The 22,793-nt window shown below is 44.0% G+C and overlaps 1 protein-coding gene across 4 annotated transcripts in view; it reads right to left on the reverse strand.

Moving 5' to 3' along the window:
- Nucleotides 1–310: 310 nt before the first annotated feature.
- The window catches only part of RCAN3 (RCAN family member 3), a 40,208-nt gene continuing 17,725 nt past the window's right edge, over nucleotides 311–22,793 (reverse strand). For 2 of the 4 annotated variants that reach the window (XM_078452195.2, XM_078452193.2), the window contains 3 exons: nucleotides 8,845–9,024; nucleotides 7,445–7,610; nucleotides 5,218–5,524 (listed from right to left, as the gene is read on the reverse strand). In XM_078452195.2, coding sequence (XP_078308321.1) covers nucleotides 5,340–5,524; nucleotides 7,445–7,610 — 351 coding nt within the window. In that variant the 5' untranslated portion in view covers nucleotides 8,845–9,024 and the 3' untranslated portion in view covers nucleotides 5,218–5,339. Of the gene's footprint in view, nucleotides 1,941–5,217; nucleotides 5,525–7,444; nucleotides 7,617–7,884; nucleotides 7,973–8,844; nucleotides 9,025–22,793 lie in introns of those variants that run through there. The other 2 variants (XM_078452194.2, XM_060623927.3) reach the window with 2 other exon arrangements.

The raw sequence follows: 22,793 nt of genomic DNA on the forward strand, positions 1-22,793 counted from the left end.
TAAAAATACAGGATAGCCAAAGTTGACAAGTAACGAACTACTACGAATTACGGACTGTCACTTCAAGCACACTAAAATACAGAATACATGTATATAAATTACTGACCAGTTTTCGGAAGTACAATGAATATTCACTATAATTTATAGTACCAGAAAAGTAACGTGCCCATGAAGATAACACAAGATCACGAACATGTTCAGATAAAATGGCAATCCAACTCCTGGGTTCGATGAAGATACAGTTGGAGGACATGTGCGCTGGCAGCAGAAACGTGGATCCCTCCTGTCTGGGGCCCCCACCTCGGGGTGACAAGCCGTGGGAAGAGGAAAGCGCAGCCACACGAGTAGCCACCTTTCTCTCTCCGCAGTCCCCAGTCTGGGGTAGGCAGCCTGGGCACTAAATAGGAAGCAATACAGGAAAGCGCGTATTATCTGCATAGAGATCTTCCGTTATGACAGAATGAACATTCAGTCGAAGCGGTGCAGGAAACTCCAAGGGTCTGCGGCCCATAATTGATTTTGCTTCAAAAGGAAACACAGTTTACGAGAGAGACCACGTGTCTAATGTAGTAAAAGGTCTTTACACTTCTGTTTAAATGGATGGAGACACTTGGACTCAGCTCAATGTTCGTTTTTCTTAAGCTTGGCTGGAAACTTCTATTTTGAACGTGACCGTTTTTATGATCTTTTTGGTCGGTAAAACCTAGCAGTTGTGGCAACTTCCTGTTGCTTTGTGGCTTGTGTATTTGGCAATAAAAACAACACTCTTCAAGGTATTGGCATTTTCCCGATTCATGGTTAAACACAACGATGGCGTTCCATTGAAAATGATCTGGCTGGCCCGGACCCCAAGGGGAGTTCATAAAGCAAACGAGTACTTGTCATATTGTTGAACAAGGTTCATAAACCTTTTTCTTCAAATGTATTTAATTTGTTAAAAAGTGAGCTTCTATTACAATGGACTTACCTTCCAGCTGGGAAGAATGAATCCCCTCACCTTTTGTTCCTTTATATTGTCACACGGATAAAGTACTTTGTTTCCTTTCATACAGGACGATGCAGATGCAGGTGGAAAACAGGAGCACAGTGGTGGGGGGTGGGGGGGAAGGAAGGTTGACCACGTTCACCTGGGTGACAGGTATTAAAAGTACACATCTTCAGAGAAAAGGCAGATACCAGCAGACAGGGGACTCTGATGCACCAAAGAAAATCATACATTTTCCACTGCTTAATTATGTTTGAGATCTTCCCTTTTAAAAAGAAAGCTATGGTCTGTAAAAGAGTCTATCTCGAAACATGAAGCACAGGTCAGTCTTCAACCTTTTACAAGCACTGGGTAATGGTGTCATATTCCACTGCAAACTGTTTCCAAATCTGACGAGATGTCACGCTGCTTCCTGAGAGTCACATCTCAAGTATGGCCGTTTATATTTTAATCTCGTTACGACTAAAATCTAGGAGAGCCCACACAAAATGTCAACATAATTGCTGGCTACCAAAATGCCATTATTTAATGGGATTCCAATCCCAACAGCACGATGACAACAGAAACACAAACACGGAACATAACTTCACTCATGAAATTACTAAGTCACTACCTTCATCTGATGTTTCTTGTTCACTGTATCCCTTCAGGGGGAGATAGAATTCTTTTCCCTTTTTTTTGTCTGTCTGTTTTCTTATGACAGAGATTCACTGCTTCTGAGGGCCTCTAAAGAGGCCTACGCAAGAAAAAAGTAGAAAAGGCCCAAACACGGGAGCCGGGAATGCAAGCTAGTCCCTGCGAGCTTTGAAACAAGTCGCATCACCTCAGTTTTCTCGTCTGTGTCACAGGAGGAGTAGAGTACGTCATTTTCCAAAGCCTCCTTCAGCACAGTGGCTCAGGTTCTGAGAGAATCTAGTCTTCACTTTCGATCACAACAGTTTTTGAGACGAAATCGCTGGGAGTGGGAAACAAAATGACCATTTTCTAAAAGAGCGACAGTGCTGTTCCTGTCCCATCTCCCGGCAGCTCTGATTCAAACACACCATGTTCTATCTGAACCATTTTGTTGAGCTTAAAAGTTCCTGGTAGCGTTTACTGGGCTCTCAGTTATGTGGACAGGTTTAGTGTATAAATTCTCAAGAAGCAGACAGTAAGAAGATCAGTCTGCTCTCCTGCTCTCTGCTCCCGAGGGCAAGGGAACTGTTCACACCCTTTCTGCCTCTTAGAACCTTCAACTAGTCGATCCTCACACCAGCACACTTCTTAAATGGGCTGATTTCTGGTTTTATCAGGTGGGTATGCTGCACGAACCTAGAACGGAAGAGCCAACGCACTGCAGGTTCTGTTGACTATTCTCATTAAGTGCTATGATTTTCTTATCCCTCACAGACTGTTTTTTTCCTAACACAAAGCATCATTTTCTTTCCTCACAATGCTCTAAGTAATTTGATTCCCGAGAAGAAGTTATGATTTCCAAAGGGCACATAGCTACTCTACTATCAGTTCAATCTAAGTAGTAACTCAACTTCAGAGAAGAAAAATGTAGCTAAACGTATTAAAAGGAACTTAAAAAAAGAACACGAGCCTCATCTCTTATAAGATGGTTACATGAGCTGGATATAAAAATGGCCAAAAAAAGGACAGAGCCCATCATACTTGTTGAGAAACTGGTTAATTTCACAATAGTTAAAAGTTTATGGGCATTTAGGAGTTTTTCTTTTAGCATTCACCTTATGGAACTACATTAGAGGCAATGAAAATATTAATGTTTTCCATTCAGAAAAGTTTAATATATATGACGTATTTTATATTTAATATATATTTATTTTGATTTAAGTTTTTCAATTTATTCAATACTCTCAAAAAAATAAGAACAGAGAAAAAGAAAATATTCAGGTAATTTGCACCGCCTGACTTTAAAACCAGGTTATGTAAGTTAGGGATAGACTATTCTTTAATTGGAAGGAAGACCATGAATGCCACGCCAAATAATAAAACATCATGGATTCTGATTACTTAGAAAATTATAGCTAATAAACATTACCTAAAAGGAAAAATTTTAATTCCCACCTGTTGAAAATACACACATTTCCTGACGGGGTCCAATCTGCAATGATTAGTGTAGCCAGGTAAGATTGAAAACCGGCAAGGGGCGCCTGGGTGGCGCAGTCGGTTAAGCGTCCGACTTCAGCCAGGTCACGATCTCGCGGTCCGTGAGTTCGAGCCCCGCGTCAGGCTCTGGGCTGATGGCTCGGAGCCTGGAGCCTGTTTCCGATTCTGTGTCTCCCTCTCTCTCTGCCCCTCCCCCGTTCATGCTCTGTCTCTCTCTGTCCCAAAAATAAATAAAAAACGTTGGGAAAAAAAAAAAAAAAAAAAAAAAGAAAACCGGCAAAATGGGAAATTTAGAATGCAAAGCAAATGTATCAAGGGACTGTCAGTTAAAATGCCAATTATCTGAATTTAATAAACTGCTTATGAGATCACAAATTTCAACTGAATTTATATTGAAGCTTAGTAGCAGCGAACATCTATAAAGAGGAGAGTGTATCATCTTAGAGAATTTGAGGGCAAGGAATATATAGAAAACTTTTTTTTTTTTTGGCAATACAGTTTAAGTCCTCAGAGATAAATCTCTCCATAATAAGAACCTCTAACCCACAAAAACATGCTACCAAAAATGTACGGACATCCTGGCATGAATTTGTGTTCTTCTCTCCATGTGGGCACAGCCTCCTTGGTTTATTGGTCCAAACTCCCATGTGCGGCCCCTCACACACATGCCAGGGGGCTCCAGACATCTGACACATGGAGGCAACAGCACAGTGAACAGAGCTCAGCAGAGCCACCTGACCAAAGCCAGGTTTTCTTAGTTATGAGACTTTTCTATAAAAGGATTACAAAGTCTGAACAGACCACAGAAAGTTAAAAAGATGCTTGCTTCTGCTTTAGGGGCTTCCACTATCCACTCCTGAAACACAAGTAAGAAACGATTCTGTTTTAGGGAAAAATGCCAAGTGTAAGCCAGAGTATAAAAGACTGCACCAGGAACAGAAGTCTGACTATCTGAATGATCTCAATTTCCCCCATCTTTCCCTAACTCAGCGGAAAAGAATACGTGTGTCTTTTCTTCCAAAGGAAACTGGAAAATGTTTAAATAGGCCATTAAACATTGGTCTTCGGAAAACCTTATCGGTACCTTTTCTAATTTAAAGTCAATGAAGGGGCACCTGGGTGGCTCAGTCGGTTGAGCGTCCGACTTTGGCTCAGGTCATGATCTCACGGTCCGTGAATTCGAGCCCCGCGTCGGGCTCTGCGCTGACAGCTCAGAGCCTGGAGCCCGCTTCGGATTCTGTGTCTCCCTCTCTCTCTGCCCCTCCCCACTCATGCTCTGTCTCTCTGTCAAAAATAAACATTAAGAAAAAAACTTTAAAGTCAATGAATGACACACACAATGTTTACCATTGAAAAACTCAACAGGTGGCTAAAGACAGTTGGGTATGCTACAGGCTAGCACATGGTCCCACATGGCAGATCGCATGAGCCACCTGAGGTCCTCGTCAGTCAAACTCTCTGGTGGTATGTCCTACTTCCAAAGTAGCAGTTCTTTCTCTGGGAGGGACGGAGCATTGGGAACAGTGGTCTGTGCGTCACCGTCCTCTTGAAGTTTAACAGTAACAGGGAAGAGACTAACACCCACACGGATTTGTACTATGTGATCCCCATAGTCAAAGTGAATTTGGCATTTCCTCCCCAAAGCTAAAGAAAAAACTACTTGAGAAAAATGATTCTCTATCAATCACTTTACATTTCAGATTTCTTTCCGTGCAAAAAATTTCACGTATATGGAGGAACAATTGACCTTTGATCAACAGAGTAGCTGGAAGCTATTATACCATTACAAAAGTACCCACAGCAGATTATTGAAATTGTAAGACTATTTTTAAATTCATAAAAATGGTACTGAGCTCGGTGACTACCGCTTTAGTTTTTTGGTACCCCATGCGAAATGGAATCAGGGAAGTTACCATTGCTGGAGGGAGCCAGAAATCAGCCAAATTTCCTAATTTGCTACCGCTTAAAAAATGGTCAAGAGTTGCGACGCGTTGGGGGCCAATCCTTTCATTTCGTGTGCTGTTCGGAAGATCTGTTAAAATTGCGACCAGGTAAAATCCGCCACGACTTGATAGGGCTATGTCTGCAGCACAGGCGTGGTGGCAAAACACACCGCGCCCCATTCACTCCCAGCCTCCCCCACACACAGGATCGGCGCCAATGACCGGCAACGCTGCAGAGGGGCACGGGGCTCCGGTGCTGAGCCCACAAGGGCACCTGCCTGGCACCACAACCAGCGACCTCACAGCGCCCCATCGAAGGTCTGGGGCTCACCCAGTGCTGCGGCTGGAGGTTCGGGGCGCCTCGTCTGGGTAATTTTCTGTTTGGGGTTTTTTGTTTCTTCCGCCTCTTCAGTTTCACTGTCACAGACATGAACCACCACGCTGGGTGTCGACTCAGTTCCTGCATGGAGCTCGTATTTCTCTCCTGTGGAGGTAAACGGCAAGAACAGGTGTCTGTGTCTTAAAACTTCTTGTTCCACTCAGTTTTGGCACGAGAGATAGGATACTTGAAGGTTCTTCGACAGTTTTGCCCTTTTTTTTTTTTTTAAATTTTTTTTTTTAACGTTTATTTATTTTTGGGACAGAGAGAGACAGAGCATGAAAGGGGGAGGGGCAGAGAGAGAGGGAGACACAGAACTGGAAGCAGGCTCCAGGCTCTGAGCCATCAGCCCAGAGCCCGACGCGGGGCTCGAACTCACGGACCGTGAGATCGTGACCTGAGCTGAAGTCGGACGCTTAACCGACTGAGCCACCCAGGCGCCCCCAGTTTTGCCCTTTTAAGAAATTAGCTGGTGAGGGGTACTGAGGTCTTGGGAGTTAAAATGGAAATGCTAATTACTGTTGTATGAACAGTATGAGTGAACTCCTTAACTTTAGGATGATTTTGGTTTTCTTGCAGGAGAGACTTGTAAGGTGCCAGGCAGCATCAGCAAGCCCTTTATTATTTTTTTTAATTTTTAAATGTTTATTTATGTTTTTTGAGGGAGAGAGGGAGAGGGAGAGAGGGAGAGAGAGAGAGAGAGAGAGAGAGAGAGAGAAAGAGAGCGAGCGAGCATGAGCAGGGAGGGGCAGAGAGAGAGGGAGACACAGAATCCAAAGCAAGCTCCAGGCTCTGAGCTGTCAGCACGGAGCCTGACGTGGGGCTCAAACTCCTAAGCTGTGAGATCATGACCTGAGTTGAAGTCGGACACTTAACCCACCGAGCCACCCAGATGCCCCAAGCAAGCCCTTTATTATAGGACCTCATACATCTAAGATATAGCCTGTAATGTCTAAAAACAACAGTAAGCCACCTCCCTAAAAAGCCTGTTTCCCTCTATAAGAGGCATAATATTATTGTAGGTGGACAACCAGCAATGGCATTGATTTCTTATATTATTTTAAAGAGATGAGAGAAATCAAAGAAAAAGAAATGAAAATAAGTAGAAGAATTTAGAAGGAATGGTTTGGTATTGCCACCAATTCCTTGAAGTAAGTCTTCAGTGTAGACAAGGTAACCAACATTCACTAACGGCCTGTTATTACTAGTAGAATCTGCAGCAGTTAAAACTGTGGTTACATTTATTGAGTATTATGTATATAACATTTAATCCTTCTACTGAGTCCACACTGAATGGGAGCTATTACGACCACTACTTTAGATGAGAAAACAGGTTCAGAAATTGGAGCTAAGTAACTTGCTGAAGATCACAGTTCGCAGGGCAACCGGCATGTGACTTTTGGTCTCGGGGTTGTGAGTTCAAGCTTCACATTGGGTGTAGAGATTATTTAAAAAATAAAATCTTAAAGGGGCAGCTGGGTGGCTCAGTCGGTTAAGCGTCTGCCTTTGGCTCAGGTCATGATCTCACAGTTCCTGAGTTCAAGCTCCATATCTGGCTCTCTGCTGTCAGCACAGAGCCCACTTCAGATCTTCTGTCCCCCTCTCTCCTTCTCAAAAATCAACAAACATTTTTTTAAAATCTTAAAAAAAAAATCACAAAGTTAGCAAACACTAGAGTTTGAACCCGGATTTATTTGACTTTATCCTCCACTCTGATCGTGTTGCTACCAGTTGGCTAGAACACAAATCGCTGAATATGGCCTTTAACACAAAAGTTTCTCAGGTTTCTCATGCCTGCGGGGCTCAGTTAGTTGAGCATCAGACTCTTGATTTTGGCTCAGGTCATGATCCCAGGGTCATGGGATCCAGAGCCACATCGGGCTCTGGGCTGAGTGTGGAACCTGCCTGAGATATTCCCTCTCTCTCTCCCTCCCCACCCCTCTGCTCCTCCCCCTCTGCTCTCTCTCAAAAACAAAAAAGTTTCTTGGGGGGGGGGGGGGGAAAGGAAAGATGAAAGTTTGTTACCTGGTCCCAGTTTGGAAACTGCACAGAGTAAGTCATAATTTATAACAGGTGTCGCGTCTTCCCCCTGCTTCCACCCCACCGGAGGCGACGCGGGAGGGGAGATGAGGAACTGTTTGACTGGCTGGGGTGGCAGTAAATACGACTTGTCCCGTGTTTCACTGGACATCTGTACCTGTGGGGAAGGACGGAGGTTCTCAAGACCAGGTTGCCACGGGGCTGTTTCTTCCTTTTCATCTTCAGGCTGTGACACCTCTTCGCAGACCACGAAAGCCAAGCCCCCGTCCACAGCCCGCACCCCCCAGCGGCGGCCGGTCCGTTTAGTTTACCCCGGGGCACACACGGTGCACAGCACAGAGCCCACGCACACCGGGTGTTCGACAGCTGCCTGGAAGAAGCAACTGACAAACAGACGAAGGAACAATGAATGGTAGGAGACCTACATGCCGATTGTAGAAGAGATTAGGTCACATCGGCTGTGTCTCAAGCAGCTCCACTGAAATATCCTGACAACTGTCATCTAGGTTTTCTGCTTTTTTAAAGTTTATTTATTATTTTTGAGAGAGAGAGAGAGAGAGAGAGAGAGAGCGAGCGAGCGGGAGGGGGGTAGAGAGGAAGAGAGAGAATCCCAAGCAGGCTCTACATTGTCAGCGTGGCACCTGAAGCGGGACTCAAACTCATGAACCCAGAGATATGACCTGGACTGAAATCAAGACTCGGATGCTTAACCGACTGAGCCACTCAGGTACTTCCTCCCCCCCCCCCTTTTTTTTTTTTAATTTGAAAGTTAAGACCAAGGGGGAAAAGCATCAGTTGAAAGTAAAACAGCCTACTTAATACATGAATAGAGGTCAAAGCCTTTATGTCATCAATTCTTCTGAGGAGAAATTAGTTTCAGAGAATTCCACCAGTAGGGATTAGAACAGTAAGCACTTCCGGTTCTTGGTAACCCACAGGCTCCCAGAAACAGCCTTTTTTGCATGGTCCTCGCCACCCCCCTGGTCATCCCTAGGCTGGCAGCCATTTTCAGTGAGGGGGTCTCGTATGAATCACACAACATAGAAACGGTTTCAGAGACGATTTTCTCAATTCTCCCAAGGATGTCACATCACAAGTGCACGGGAGAAAAGTTAATTCACTGATCTTAAGGTGTCAGGGCTTCACCAGTTGAGAAATGGTGCCCAGAAAAATGAATTCCTTTGACTATCAGTATAAGCAAAACAGAGTTAGGAGGGAAAATATGCTTAATAAATATTTTTATATCTGTAAAATAAAGGAAAAATACTTTTACATTACTTGCTGCTTGGGATTCAAAGACCTCTGATGCAATAAGCAAGAAAATGGAGAAATGACGGTACTTTGGGAGGAAAGGAGGCTGAGAGAACAGTGCCCTCCCTGTCCACCTGTACCTGTGCAAAATACAGCTTCAGCTTCTTCCCGTTGAAGTCTGTTTCGTTGAGTTCTATTCGCGCTCTTGCTGCTGCTTCTGGTTTGCTGAAATTTATTCTGACTCTTCTAAAGCTTTTGAACAACTGAAATGTCACTTGGTCATCATAGACAGTGAAAAGTGCTTCAAATCTCTCCTAAAAATCGGGGAGCAGCAGGGCAGGGGAAATGGGGAGGGGGGAGAAGAAGGAAAACCTTTAGCAAAAGGAAATTTAATTAAACGTAAGTAATGGGATGGAACTCATGATTTACCGTTTTTCCAAAAACGTGTACTTTTATTGCAGGTGTACATAGGTATCCCATTGTCATGGGCTAAATTCGGTAATTTGCACCTATTTTAAAAGTAATTAACTTTATGAAATATTGTATAGGTTCGAATTATAAAATAAACAAATGTCAAGTATAAACAAAGACCTAAATACACGCAATCACAGAACAAGAACACTGTACTGGTTGAAGCCCCCACTGAGCCAGACTGGCTTTTTCCAGCTCATCTGTTTCCTCCTTCAAAGTAACCGTTTCTGGGTTTTGTGTTTATTATTCCCATGCTTTTCTTGATAGTTTTACATTTATTTGTGTCCTGAAAGACATAACCACATTGCACGTACGCTTCTGTGACTTTTTGTGAGCTTTTTCCCTTACATTCTGCTCCTAAGAGTCTTCCTTGTAGCTTTAAGTCGTTTTTTTTTCCTGCTGCTACGGAGTATTCCACCCAAGAGCCACACGGTGATTTATCCAATGCTGGTGGAATCTGGACTGCCCCATATTGTCTGCTACAGTGGTGCCATGAACATTCTTGCACACATCTCTTGGTACCTAAATGCAGGAGTTTCCCTGGTGGACCCACCTATAAGTGGAATTCGTGGGCCTTACACTTGGCCCATCTTTAACTTCAGCAGATACCGCCAAATAGTTTCCCAAAGTGTTTGTACCAGTTTACTCTCTAAGAGCAGACATGTGCTATGGTTATGTCTTTGTCAACACATCTTTGCAGGCATCTTTGCTTAATATGGGCTTTTTATTAATGGGAGGTGGGGGCTTGCAAATGGGCTCTGATGTTGGCTATCATTCACATTTCTCTGAAGATTGTGGTTGAGCCTCTTTTCCTGTTTATTGGTTATTTGGGACTCCTGTTAATGTCGCATGCCTGTTTACATCTTTTGCCCATTTTTCTCCTGGGTTGTCTTTTTTTATTGAGTCATGGAAATTCCACAGAAATACTAATTCTTTGTCAATTAAATGGGCCATAAATATTTTTTTCCCAGCTCTTTTTAGTGTGTGTGTGTGTGTGTGTGTGTGTGTGTGTGTGTGAGAAACAGAAGTTTTAGATCTGCACATTACTGAATTTATCAGTTTCTTCCTTCTGTGCTTTCTGTGTCTTAAGAAATCCTTCTAGGGGCGCCTAGGTGGCTCAGTCAGTTGAGTGTCCAGCTTTTGACTTCAGCTCAGGTCATGATCTCAGTTCGTGGGTTTGAGCCCTACATCAGGCTCTGTGCTACAAGCACAGAACCTGCTTGGAATTCTCTCTCCCTCTCTCTCTTTGCCCCTCCCCTGCTTATGCTCTCCCTCTCTCTCGAAAGAAAGAAAGAAAGAAAGAAAGAAAGAAAGAAAGAGAAATCCTTCTATATTCAGATTGATGTTCTCCTAGATCATTTCTCAAAGTATTATGGTTTTACCTTTGAAATTTAAGTCTTTTCTCAGCACAAATGACTTTTATGTATGAGGTGCCCCACCCCACCAGCAATGACTATCATTTTTCTATCACTCTAGATTAGATTGTATTTTCTAGAGTTTTATATAAATGTACTTTTTTAGGGGAAGGGTACTTCCCAGTTGTACCTGGAATGGCAGAGTTCCCTGAGATCTAGCGTCAGGGGAACATTTTATATAAATGTACCTTTTAAGTTTATTGGGGGGGGGGGGGCAGGCAGTGGGGGAAGGGCAGAGAGCGAGGAGGACAGAAGATCCCAAGCAGGCTCTGCTGACAGCAGAGAGCCCAACCTGGGGCTTGAACTCATGAACTATGAGATCACAACCTGAGGCAAAGTCGGAAGCTCAATCGACTGAGCCACCCAGGTGCCCCTGTGAATGTACCTTTTTGATGTCATTAGCTTTTAATTGGACGAATTAGTCCACTGTTGTGATTACTGTTATTTTTGGATGTCCTCCATCTTATTTTATCTACTTTCCTCATATTTTCTATGTTCATATTCTCTCCTCTTTGGCTTTCTTTTCAATTTTTTTTTTCATTTTCTATTTACCCCCCTGGATAGAATTTCTATGAATGATGCTAGTAATGTGCATTTAGCATCTTCTTTAAAGACACATAATATCCTACAGCCATAGTCCCTCTTTTACAAAAGCAAAACAACAAAATCTTTTTCTCAAGGTTCATTTGGGAATATGTAATTCTACAAAATTAGCATTGTTTGGTAAAAAAATAACTATATATATATATATCTATCCTAAACATCTGAGACGAAATAGAGCAATAAAGAGCGAGTTATTCTATAAGGCTGAGAAAAAAAAAATGGTTCTACTCCCATTTGTTAATAAATGGCAATAATGAAAAAAACCCAACTTCAATTACTGGGACAGCAACATTAACTTTACTTTTATGCAATTTAATAAGTGAAATGTAACAAAACAGACCTAAGAAAATTCTCAATACTTTAAGAAATATTCCTTAGGCTTGCCAAAGATAACATAATAAAGGAACCTGAAAAATACCTTTGTTTTTGGTTTATGTGCAGAACCTTCAATTAGTTGTTGATACTGAATTAAAAATCATTTGTTAACTTCTCTCAGTTTGAATATTTTCCTACCACTTTGCAATATTTTCCCAATGTGAAAATGTGAAATGATTTGTGATCAAATATTTATTCTTCTAATGTTCAAATATCCCTTGTGATTTAGAAAACATAATTTACTTAAAAATTACATTATTTTTGCTCATTCATCTAAAAAATACAGATATTAAGGGGCACCTGGGTGGCTCAGTTGGTTGAGCATCTGACTTCGGCTCAGGTCATGATCTCACAGTTTGTGAGCTTGAGCCCCCAGTCAGGCTCTGTGCTGACAGCTCAGAGCCTGGAGCCTGCTCCGGATTCTGTGTGTGTGTGTGTGTGTGTGTGTGTGTGTGTGTGTGTGTGTGTCTCTCTCTCTCTGCACCTCTTTCTCTCTCTCAAAAATAAATAAACTTAAAAAAAATTAAAGGGGTGCCTGGGTGGCTCAATTGGTTAAGTGACCCACTCTGGGTTTTGGCTCAGGTCATGATCTCGTGGTTTCATGGGTTCAAGCCCTACATCGAGCTCTGCGCTGGCAGTGCAGAGCCTGCTTGGGATTCTCTGTTCCCCCCCCCATCCCTTCCCCACTTGCAATGTCTCTCTTTCAAAATAAATAAACTTTAAAAACCTACATATATTAAGCAACCAATTGTATGTCAGACCTTACACTGAGTGCTAGATTTCCAATGTACCACAGGCTGCTTCAAAGGGAGGTGAACTTTAAGACTGACTCTATTCTTATTTACTATATTATTCCTACATATTAAAGTAATATGGGCAACTAAATTATTAGAGATATAGTTAGCATTTTTAAACAGCACATCGGTCTTAAAAATAAATATGAACATGCAAGTATATGAAATACTAATAATTATAAACACTTCCAGGCATGTTTGATAGTTTCCTCAGTATCCATTTTATTTATTTTTTTTAATGTTTTTATTTATTTTTGAGACAGAGAGACAGAGCATGAACAGGGGAGGGGCAGAGAGAGAGGGAGACACAGAATCGGAAGCAGGCTCCGGGCTCTGAGCCGTCAGCACAGAGCCCGACGCGGGGCTCGAACTCACACACTGTGAGGTCGTGACCTGAGCTGAAGTCGGACGCCCAACTGACTGAGCGCCCCCCTCAGCATCCATTTTAAAGATGGTTGGCTTTGTCACTTTTTTAAAAAATTAGAATTGAGATTTTGTGAAATTACATTCTATTTAATTCTTGGCAGATGCTCACATTTTGAATTCTAAGCAAGTATCAAAATTCCCACGTGAGACAGTTAAGAAATATCAACACTGAAGGCAGTGGAAATGAAAAGCAAGGAAGAATTAAGCATGATTTATAAAATATTAGTATTTTGTAATTCTATACATTGAACAGTTTCCCTTGCCAAGGGTAAGAGGACCATATATTTATTCCTAATTCCCACAACAATGAATTTTTTGTAGTTATAGTAACACTATCTTGCAAACAAAACAGCTACTCCCTGATCACATCCTCCTGTTTCCTTTCAAAACATTTTTTCACTCCAGAAACATACTGTAACTGAATATAACAGGAAGGTAGCAGTGGGTTCTATGGATCTCTCCTGTTTTCAAAGATCTGCGAATGGATTCAGAATTATACAAAAACAAAGCCAAGCAAGAGCTGATCAGTATGCTTTTTCTAAGTTTTGTTAGTTCTTTCTCTTTCCCTCTCATTTTCATGAAGAATACAGTTTGAGAAATGTGTGATTTCCGGGCACCTGGGTGGCTCAGCCAGTTGGGCGTCTGACTTAGGTTCAGGTCATGACCTTGCGGTTTACGGGTTTGAGTCCCACCTCTGCGCTGACAGCTCAGAGCCTGGAGCCTACTTCAGATTCTGTTTCTCTCTCTCTCTCTCTCTCTCTCTCTCTCTGTGTGTGCCCTTCTCCCACTTGTGCTCTCTCTCTCAAAAATAAACATCTAAAAAATTAAAAAAAAAAAAACAAACAAAAAACGTGTGATCTCCAGCTATGAGGTGCGGTAGGGAACACAAAAAAGGAGGCAAAACTATTACTGTTTCCTTTTGAGGAACAACACGAGAGCCCTTGGCTGGTAGCTCCGCCCTTGGCTGGTAGCTCCGCCCTTGGCTGGTAGCTCCGCCCTTGTGTGAATCCACAGGTACCAATAGGCAGATTCCTGACAACCTAGCATTAGCACAAAAGGGGTTTCGAAGACTGCAGACAGGAGGTCGGAATTAGCACGGCCTAAAAATAACTTGTGACAAGTAGAATTTATTCAGAAACAAAATTATTACTTTTCTCCTTAGAATTGTTTTAGAAATAATTCACTTTTGAATTCACTTCTGAATTCTCAAATAAAATTAACACCATCCTGTTAAAGGGTGGTCTTGCACATTTACTTCTGATAAGCAAATGAAGATCCCATAAAACCCAAATCGCCATTGACCATTCTATTTTTCCAGTGGTCTCTTCGTGTCCCCTCGGGCAGTACCACATCTGTAGGAGTAACACAAATAATTGTGCCTAAAAATCGATCCCCGAGGCTTTTCCTGCTATAACAGTTTTCCACAAAATACAGACGCTGCCTTCATACACTGAAATCACTGGCGCAATGAGTCAGCAGTAAAAATGGCCACAAACAGGGGCGCGTGGGTGGCTCAGTCGGTGAAGCGTCTGACTTCGCTCAGGTCATGATCTCACAGTTGATGAGTTCGAGCCCCGTGTTGGGCTCTGTGCTGACAGCTCAAAGCCTGGAGCCTGCTTCGGATTCTGTGTCTACCTCTCTCCCCTGCTCATGCTCTCTGTCTCAAAAATAAACAAAACATTAAAAAAAATTCTTTTAATGGCTACAAATACTTTGCACCTAAAATATGTGAGGACAACATGTAACCGACAGCTTTCTTGGGAACTCAAGAAGAGTACTTTGCAGCTGGGCAGGAGCCACACAAAACCCATTAGGAGAGAAGAGCAGAAAAGGTCTTGTGCGAAGCTAGGTTTCAGGGAGTGACAGATGAGGGTGGCAGCTAAGCGTGTATTTCTTGACCTTTTACCGGAAATACCACTGCCCCGTCCCCTGTTCCCCATCCCAAAGCAGAGAATGTGGGGTTCATCAATTTCACTGAGAAATACATTGTGAAAATGATTTTGCCGGACCCCTTTGCCTTGGACTAAAAGAACCCGAGGACCCCACCACTTCTGTACGAAGGAGAAGGAACAATTTCACTGTTGAGAAGAAGCGATGCTCAATCCATTCAGCTGTGGAATTATCTTTGGAGTCCTACGGCCGGAAATTTCTCATGTTCTATGTCTGTCTGTAAATCCGAGATAGCAAATCCTGTCTCTCCAGCAGGTTCATGGATGTCAGAGGTAAGGCCTCTGTGTCCACCCAGGGAAAGGCAAGTGCCTTTGGTGCTCGTCAGTATCACTGCTGACTCAAACAGGCAGAGGGATGGAATTCACGGACCAGGAAAAAACCAGCATGCATGCTCCTGGGTATGGTGAATTTAAAACTTTGATAATCTGAGCACTTGTAATCCTTCTGGGCCCTAAATTCAGAAGTGCTAGAGGGGAGCAGAACACACAGAAAACTTAAAAACCTTCTGTAACTTTTGGCCTATGGCATGCATGTTGCCTTCAACACCTTTCCAGCTCAGAAAGAGGCATGAAACTGAATTAAAATTCAAGAAGATACGGGATACTATCTGTTCAGTTTTGGTTTTTAGGTTTTAATGGTTCATACTAAGTTTACAAATACATCCGCTGCCTTTATTGGAACGTAAGTTCTTAGGCGGCTATGATTCCCGCCCAAATCCATAATATCTCCTATACCATGTACACGAAAAGTAGTCAAACCAATGATAAATCATTTTTGATGGTAACAAACTGCAAACTGGTAATAGGGTCGGGATGGAAATATCCTTGATGAGAGTGTCCATCACATGGGTAAATACTGCCAAAACTCACCAAATCACACACTTAAGACCTCTACGTTTTACTGTAGGCAAGTCTTGCCAAATCAACAAAAAAGAGAAAAAAGGAAGAGGGAAAACAAGAGGAGGGATGGGATGAGGTGGCGACTGTGGCCAGCTGTGGAGGTGGACCTGAGCCCTCACCACTGCTGAGCACAGCCTGTCGGGCCCAGAGCCTCACACATGGGTGGCGGCCTTCTGCCCAGCCGGGAGCACAGCAAGGCTATTATTTCACGTGGGGACAACACACCCTGAGTCGTCACTAGTAAGTGCGGTTATAAAAGCTTCTCCTTTTGTCTTCCACGGCTCGTTGAAAAAGATGTGTGACTGTGCCTTTACAGAAGATGTGTGCCCAATGCAGAGGCCATTTTTCAGCAGTTTGGTGGCCAATCACCACCCTGAAAACACCTAGAAAACGGTTCACCACTGAAGGAGGGGAATGAGATCCACAACCACACCACCACAGCCAACTGGAACACGAACATTTAAACTGATGAGTGGCAGTCAGGGCCTCTACCAGGAGGTGCGACCCAGCCACGCTCTCTCGTTCACTCAGTTTTGGAGTTCCAGAGGTGCTGCACTCAATCAGTGGTACTCACATGGTACCTGTAGCCCATCAGGAAACAAAAGCACTTTTTATTTGGCTTTTCTGGGGAATGTTTATCGGAAAGGCGCAATCTTTGAAGCCCTCACTGTGAGAACTTCCAGCGAGATCCCAGCTCCTGACAGTTCCTGGGCAGCAGCAAGGGCCTTTTCTTTTCAGCCTGAAGCCTGGTTGTTTACTGAAAAGAGCAGAAGAGACAGAGGAGCAGACTGTGAGGCCTCCCGGAGGAAAAGGGCAGATGCAACCAACTTGGGGAGTGAGCAGACACAAGGAGAAAAGCAGAGAATGCTGTCTTGCTCAGCCTGTCTTCTCCTACCCTGACCATTACTGTGCTGCTGGTGGGCATCTTGAAGAGGCAGTCAGGTTACAGGTGGGCATTACCCAACGTGAGGACTCAAGGTGGCCCGTGGTTTGTAAGCTCATCCAGGCCCTTGGGCTCAAACACAGTTTTTGATCCGACACTAGAGGTGAGAAAGACCACAAAAGTGAGTTCTTTCCCTGAAAACCGTGTGAACTTCCTCAGGCACAAGGGAAACAGCGTCAGTCACCCAGACTGCCGTTCCAAGGCTTCAGCTGAAAAGGTCAGTATCGTATATTCACGCACAAGGAAATCCATGATTCTGCCCTCCGGGGTGTCCAGCTGAATCTCTACTTCCTCTTTTCTCTTCTCCCCATTGATGAAGTAGGAAAGATGAGGGAAGCCCAGGTTCAGCCTGAACTTCATATCTCGTCTCAGGCTTCTATCGAAGTCAACGCTGTGGTCTCTTTCCTATGACTTTGGTGATGGAGCACTAGCTCTGATGAACATACCAAACCCTCCTCTATATCCATTCCTGAGGAACAGAAGCTCTCTGCTCACTGGCCTTTATCATGGATAAAATATTCCTTCTTCATCCAGTTAACAGAGACTGGTCACTTCTCCAAACACGAGACCACAAAAGGAAGACCTCAGGAGGAATCCCTAACCTGGAGGGACAACTTCAGGAAGGTGTGATGGCTTCTACCAGGCATTTATCTCCTCAAGTAACAGAGCTCTAGAGCTAGACTGTCCGGATTTGACAGGCAGTTTGCTTACCTTTGCTGTGCCTACTTTCCTTACCTGTTAATTGAGGATAATAAAAGTACTCACTTCATTGGGGGTATTATGGAGGACAGAGCGAATACTTAAAGCTCTTAGAACAGGAGTAGTTCTCTAACAAGTACTCTAACAAGAAGAGAGTACTGTTACTGTTATTAACACAAATAGGGTAGGGCTTTGACAATATTCCACTTGCTATTCTGCGGTCGCAAAAAACCAGCTGCTCTTCTGTACGAGGCGGATTCCCCAAGAAGGAGGTGAACGCACAAGCAGTGACACAGTATGAACTCGATGGCAGGTACCGTGGAGGCTGCCAATGGAAAATTAGAATCTGCCCTTCCTAACAGTCCGTTAGGAACCGTTCAGATGCATCACATTGCTGGAGCAGCCACCTGGAGACATGCCCTCCCCAGAGACCTGGGTGTTCTGGGCAACAGTGTACCACTCATTGATGACATCAGTGCCCTGTCTTCTCAGGATCTTCAGAACTTGACCTATGCCCCCTGACCCTTCGAAGCAGAGAAAGTGCTTCTCTGTTAGGACACTGAGGAACTTGTATTACTCTGCTATGAACCTGGGACTTGAATTGAGGGAGAAGATAGCAGGGATTTTTTTTTTTTTTTTTGTAGTTATAGCAGAATTCTCCACATTGAGAAAATACATTGTTTTCACTTCAGTGGCTTTTAATCTTATTTTTTTGTTTTGTTTGCTATTTCTTATAATTTAACTGTTTGGTGGGGCGCCCAGGTGGCTCAGTCAGTTAAGTGTCTGACTCTTGATCTCGACTCAGGTCATGATCTCTCGGTTCATGAGATCGAGCCCTGCGTGGGGCTCTGAGCTGATGGTGCAGAGCCTGCTTGGGATTCTGTCTCCCACTCTCTCTCTCTGCCCCTCCCCTGCTCATGCTCTCTCTCTCTCTCAAAAATAAATAAACTTAAAAAAAAATTAACTCTTTGGTGATGGCCTTGAAAATACTTTGCAGGGTAGCTGGGTGGTTCAGTCAGTTAAGTGTCCAACTTTGGCCCAGTTCATGATCTTGTGGTTCACAATTTCGAGCCCTGAGATGGGCTCTGTGCTGACAGCTTAGAGCCTGGAGCCTGCTTCAGATTCTGTGTCTCCCTCTCTCTCTCTCTCTGCCCCTCCCCTGCTCATGCTCTGTCTCCCAAAAATGAATAAATGTTAAAAAAATTTTAAAAGAAAAAAGAAAATGCTCTGCTATGTATTCATGGTGCCTGGCTAGACCAGGGGAATGAAAAACCACTTCAAACAAACAGAAATGGATATGATGTTATTAAAGTATAAAAGGAAAATGTGAAGCAGAAAGACATGATTCTTTTTAATCAAGGTCAGTTATGCACAAAGATCAAGAATGTTCTATCCTCAAGCTTGCCCATGTGCCCAGTGGTTGGCAGTGACTTCGGGATCTATTTCTGTGGACTCCATCTAGGGGTGTGTGTGGTGTGTGTGTGTGTGTGTGTGTGTGTGTGTGTGTCTGTCTGTTGAAATCTTCCTCACTGTTCATCCACACTCACTCATTCAGTAAGGCCAGTCCTACCCTAGGTGCTGAGGCTACAAGGACCACATACTGATTGTGTGATTTATTCAAGGATACAAGCTTGTTTTCTCATGGTGTTTTCTTCAAGGACATTAGAGGGTGAAGGTAATTTTTAAGGCTAGAGACCCATCTTTCCAAAGACATGTGAGCTTGAAAGAATGTCACAAACAACAGTGGGAAGAAACTTACACGTATTATTTGTCCTTTAAAAAGAGAAATGTAGCTTTCTTCCTGAACATTTAGACAAGAAGCTTTTAGGCAAAGCCAAGTATAGTTGGTGTGTCCGTGCTGATGGGAAGCCGGGAGCCACAGTAGCCCTGAGCAGGGTGTCAGAGTTCCAGTGGGGTGAGGAAGGTGGTCACCCGGGAGGCAAGCCTGGCATGGGGGGCCAGAACCCAACAGGGTTCGGAAAGAATGCCCATGAGGGGCAGCCCAGCACAGGGTGTGGAAGCTCAGGGGGCTGAGGAGGGTACCCACGCAGTAAGACTGCCCAGAGCAGGGGAGGAGGAAAGTTATCTCAGCACAGGGGCAGACTGACAGGGTGTCGAAGCCCAAGTGGGGGGAGAACGGGGAGAGAAGGGTGAGGAGGGAGGTCTGTGCGGGGAGGTATTCCAGCGCAAGGTCACGGAGCCCAAGTGCAGTGAGGATGTGTCTGTGCGGGAAGGTGGCCCAGCACAGCATACTGGATCCTGAGTGGTGGGACCATCAGAACCTGGATGGGGTGAAGAGCACTTTCACATGGTGGGTCTGGGTGCAAGGTGTTGGAGGACGGTGGGGGTAAGGAGGGCGTCCACATGGGGAAGAGGGTGGACGCTGGCAGTTAAGTACAGAGGGAGTGACTGAGTAGGTAAAAATAATAAGATAACGGAAGCTAATTTTCTCTCCGTCAAAGAAGAGTTACAAATTTGGAATGGGAGAAAACTAGAAACAAATTCTTTGGTGCTGGACTGGGGTTGGAAGTAGAACTGTAAACACGCATGTGCATGCATCTAGGGATTTCCTAGCTCTGTCCAGCAAGCAGCCCAGGAACAGCGACAGCTAACTACTCACATATCCTGGTTTCTAAACACTGTTCTCCACTGGAAGGAGTCAGGGCTCCTTGGAGAAATGGCGGATTCTAGGGCTGGGGCAGGCAAATACAATGAGATAATTCTGGAATATCTTGTGCTAGAGAGTTTAAGGACGTATGCAAGAATGGTGGGCACATGTCAAAAGGACACAGAGGCCATCTTGAAGGGGCAACCACTGCCCAAACCTGGGACAAGTCAAAGTAATGGCAGTTGACAGATTAGACCAAGGAAGAAGATAGGAAAGCATGGGGCGCCAGGGTGACTCGGTCGGCTAAGCGTCCGACTTTGGCTCAAGTCATGATCTCAGTTTGTGAGTTCAAGCCCCGCGTCGGGCTCTGTGCTGACAGCTCAGAGCCTGGAGCCTGCTTCGGATTGTGTGTGTGTCTCTCTCTGTACCCCCAACGCTCACGCTCTGTCTCTCTCTGCCTCTCAAAAATAAAGATGTAACAACAACAAAAAGATAGGAAACTATGAATTGTACTGATATGAATAAATGAATATCTTAAAACACTGATAGGGAAACAGAACACTTACAAATACCTCCCACAAAATAATTATAAGGAGAAAGAGAATTACTTGACAGTGGACACACCTGGGAGATGACCTTAATCAAGGGCTCAAAGTGAATTTTGTCGGTAATGGGACAAATGGAAATCTCTCCCCCGGACAGGACGCAGTGAGAACAGAGCATCACTTCCATGGTATTCTGGCCGAAGATGCACAGCCTGGATCTAATCCCAAAGACACATCTCAGGAACCGAAATGAGACATGCAACAAAATAACCAGCCTGGAATCTTTGAGTGCGAACACCAACAAAGACCAGAGGAGACTGGAAATTCTTCCAGACTCAAGGAGACTAAAGGGGCCGGACAGGTAAGCGCAATGCGACAAAAGGAGCTGAAGTGTTTGATATAAAGGACATTATTGGAACAGCCAGAGAATTGTGAATGGAGTCTGAGGATGAGAAGGATATAATAAACCAACGTTAATTTCCTGAATTTGTATTTTCTCCTAGGAGAAGGCCCTTGCTTGCAGGAAGCACATATCTTAGTCCTGGGGTGATGGGCATCACTGTTGGCAACTTACTCTCAAAACAGTTCAGGAAGAAAGGAGTTCTTTGTACTCCCAAACCAGTAAAAATACTTTGCTACGCACTTCAAACACACTGAACTTGTTTACCCGCTTATTTATACGCACACATACACACGTTACGAGCATGTCCTGCTGCCCTTATATCACCTACAAAATTTGTAAAAATGGAATGTAAATCAGAGGAGGAAATAAAAGAAACAGAAAGGACATGGTGACTAAAATTAATTTATGAGGCTTCGACATAAATGTTGGCGAGTGTCGGTATCCCGACCCTGTAGGTGACCCTCCCAGTCTCACTCAGCTCATATTTGATGGACAGCAAGGCTCGAAAGCTGGGCTCCGTGCCAGGCAGTGTGGAGATGACACGTGTGACCCTCCCCAAGGCTCATTCCTGAGTCATCCCGACCCCTGGGAGCCCTGCTTCGGACAGATCGGGAACACACTCACATGGGTAATCCAGCTGTTTCTTCGGACCTAAGAGCCTTGAGTCCTGCCTTGATTTAGGGAATGGCAGATCTTTCCCAACTGAAATGAGATTACTGGGGGGGGGGGGGGGGGGACCTCTGATGCAGGAGAGGTGCCAGTGTATTTTGATAAAGGTAAACTGGGGCACCTGGGTGGCTCAGTCGGTTGAGCGTCCGACTTCGGCTCAGGTCATGATCTCACGGTCCGTGGGTTCGAGCCCCGCGTCGGGCTCTGTGCTGACAGCCCAGAGCCTGGAGCCTGTTTCAGATTCTGTGTCTCCCTCTCTCTGACCCTCCCTCGTTCATGCTCTGTCTCTGTCTCAAAAATAAACAAACGTTTAAAAAAAAATTTTTTTCTGATAAAGGTAAACTATATGGCACTCTGTCTATACGTACACATTAGAGAGAAGTTAGTTAAATTGTTAGGAGAGATTTCAACTCAATTATAGGAAGCCAAGGCGGACTCGTTATCACACTGTTCTTCCTCATTATTCAGGTCTCAGCTCAAATGTCATTTCTTCAGATAGGTCTTCCCTGACCACTCTAGTTAAAAATGACCACCGACAACTCCCTATCTACTTTTTATTTTGTTCATAGTACTTGTTATTACCCGAATTTCTTATTCACTTGTTTGCGTGTTAGTATCTTTCTCTCCCCATGCTCCCCAAGGGCTGGCATGTCATCGTGTTCACTGTGGTCTCCCTAGACCCTGTAACTGTAACTGTGGCTGGCACGATGCTCAATGCTTACTGCACACGTGAAGCAACAGAGAACGTGGAACCTGTAAACCAATGATCTCTAAGAACATGACAGCCTCATGAGAACCACCTCATTACTCGCTGGTATCTTAATATTGCCGATAATTAGGATACCTAATGACCTAATGAAAGGACTCAAAATCCTTTTTAACTCTTGGTTTTGAGACAATGTATTCACAGTAGAAGCTACAAATATACTTAAAGGTAACTGGAGACAGCTCTTTCATCTCAAAAGCTCCTACGACATTTGAAAATCCCGAAATGTTATCACGTACTGTGGTGTGTGGTCCGAGGACCCAGTGTGAGTCCACGAAGTTTGCCACCAGTCCAGGGAGTGTCTAGAAACACTTCAGCAAGTTTACATTGCTGTGACCTTCTTACTGCATTTTACCAAAACATCAGTCTGTGATAGTTTGGAGGAAAAGCCTGGTCCTCCACTAAGCAATCAATTTGAGAAGCGTTCATTTATAGCTTCTCCAGAAATTCGTTAAAAAGTAACAAAAATGTTAATGACCAGCCTGGCAAAAATGTTAAATTCTGAAAACAGAATGCA

Source organism: Panthera onca, chromosome C1 (assembly GCF_046562875.1).
Source record: "Panthera onca isolate mPanOnc1 chromosome C1, mPanOnc1 haplotype 2, whole genome shotgun sequence".
Classification (NCBI taxonomy): Eukaryota; Metazoa; Chordata; class Mammalia; order Carnivora; family Felidae; genus Panthera; species Panthera onca.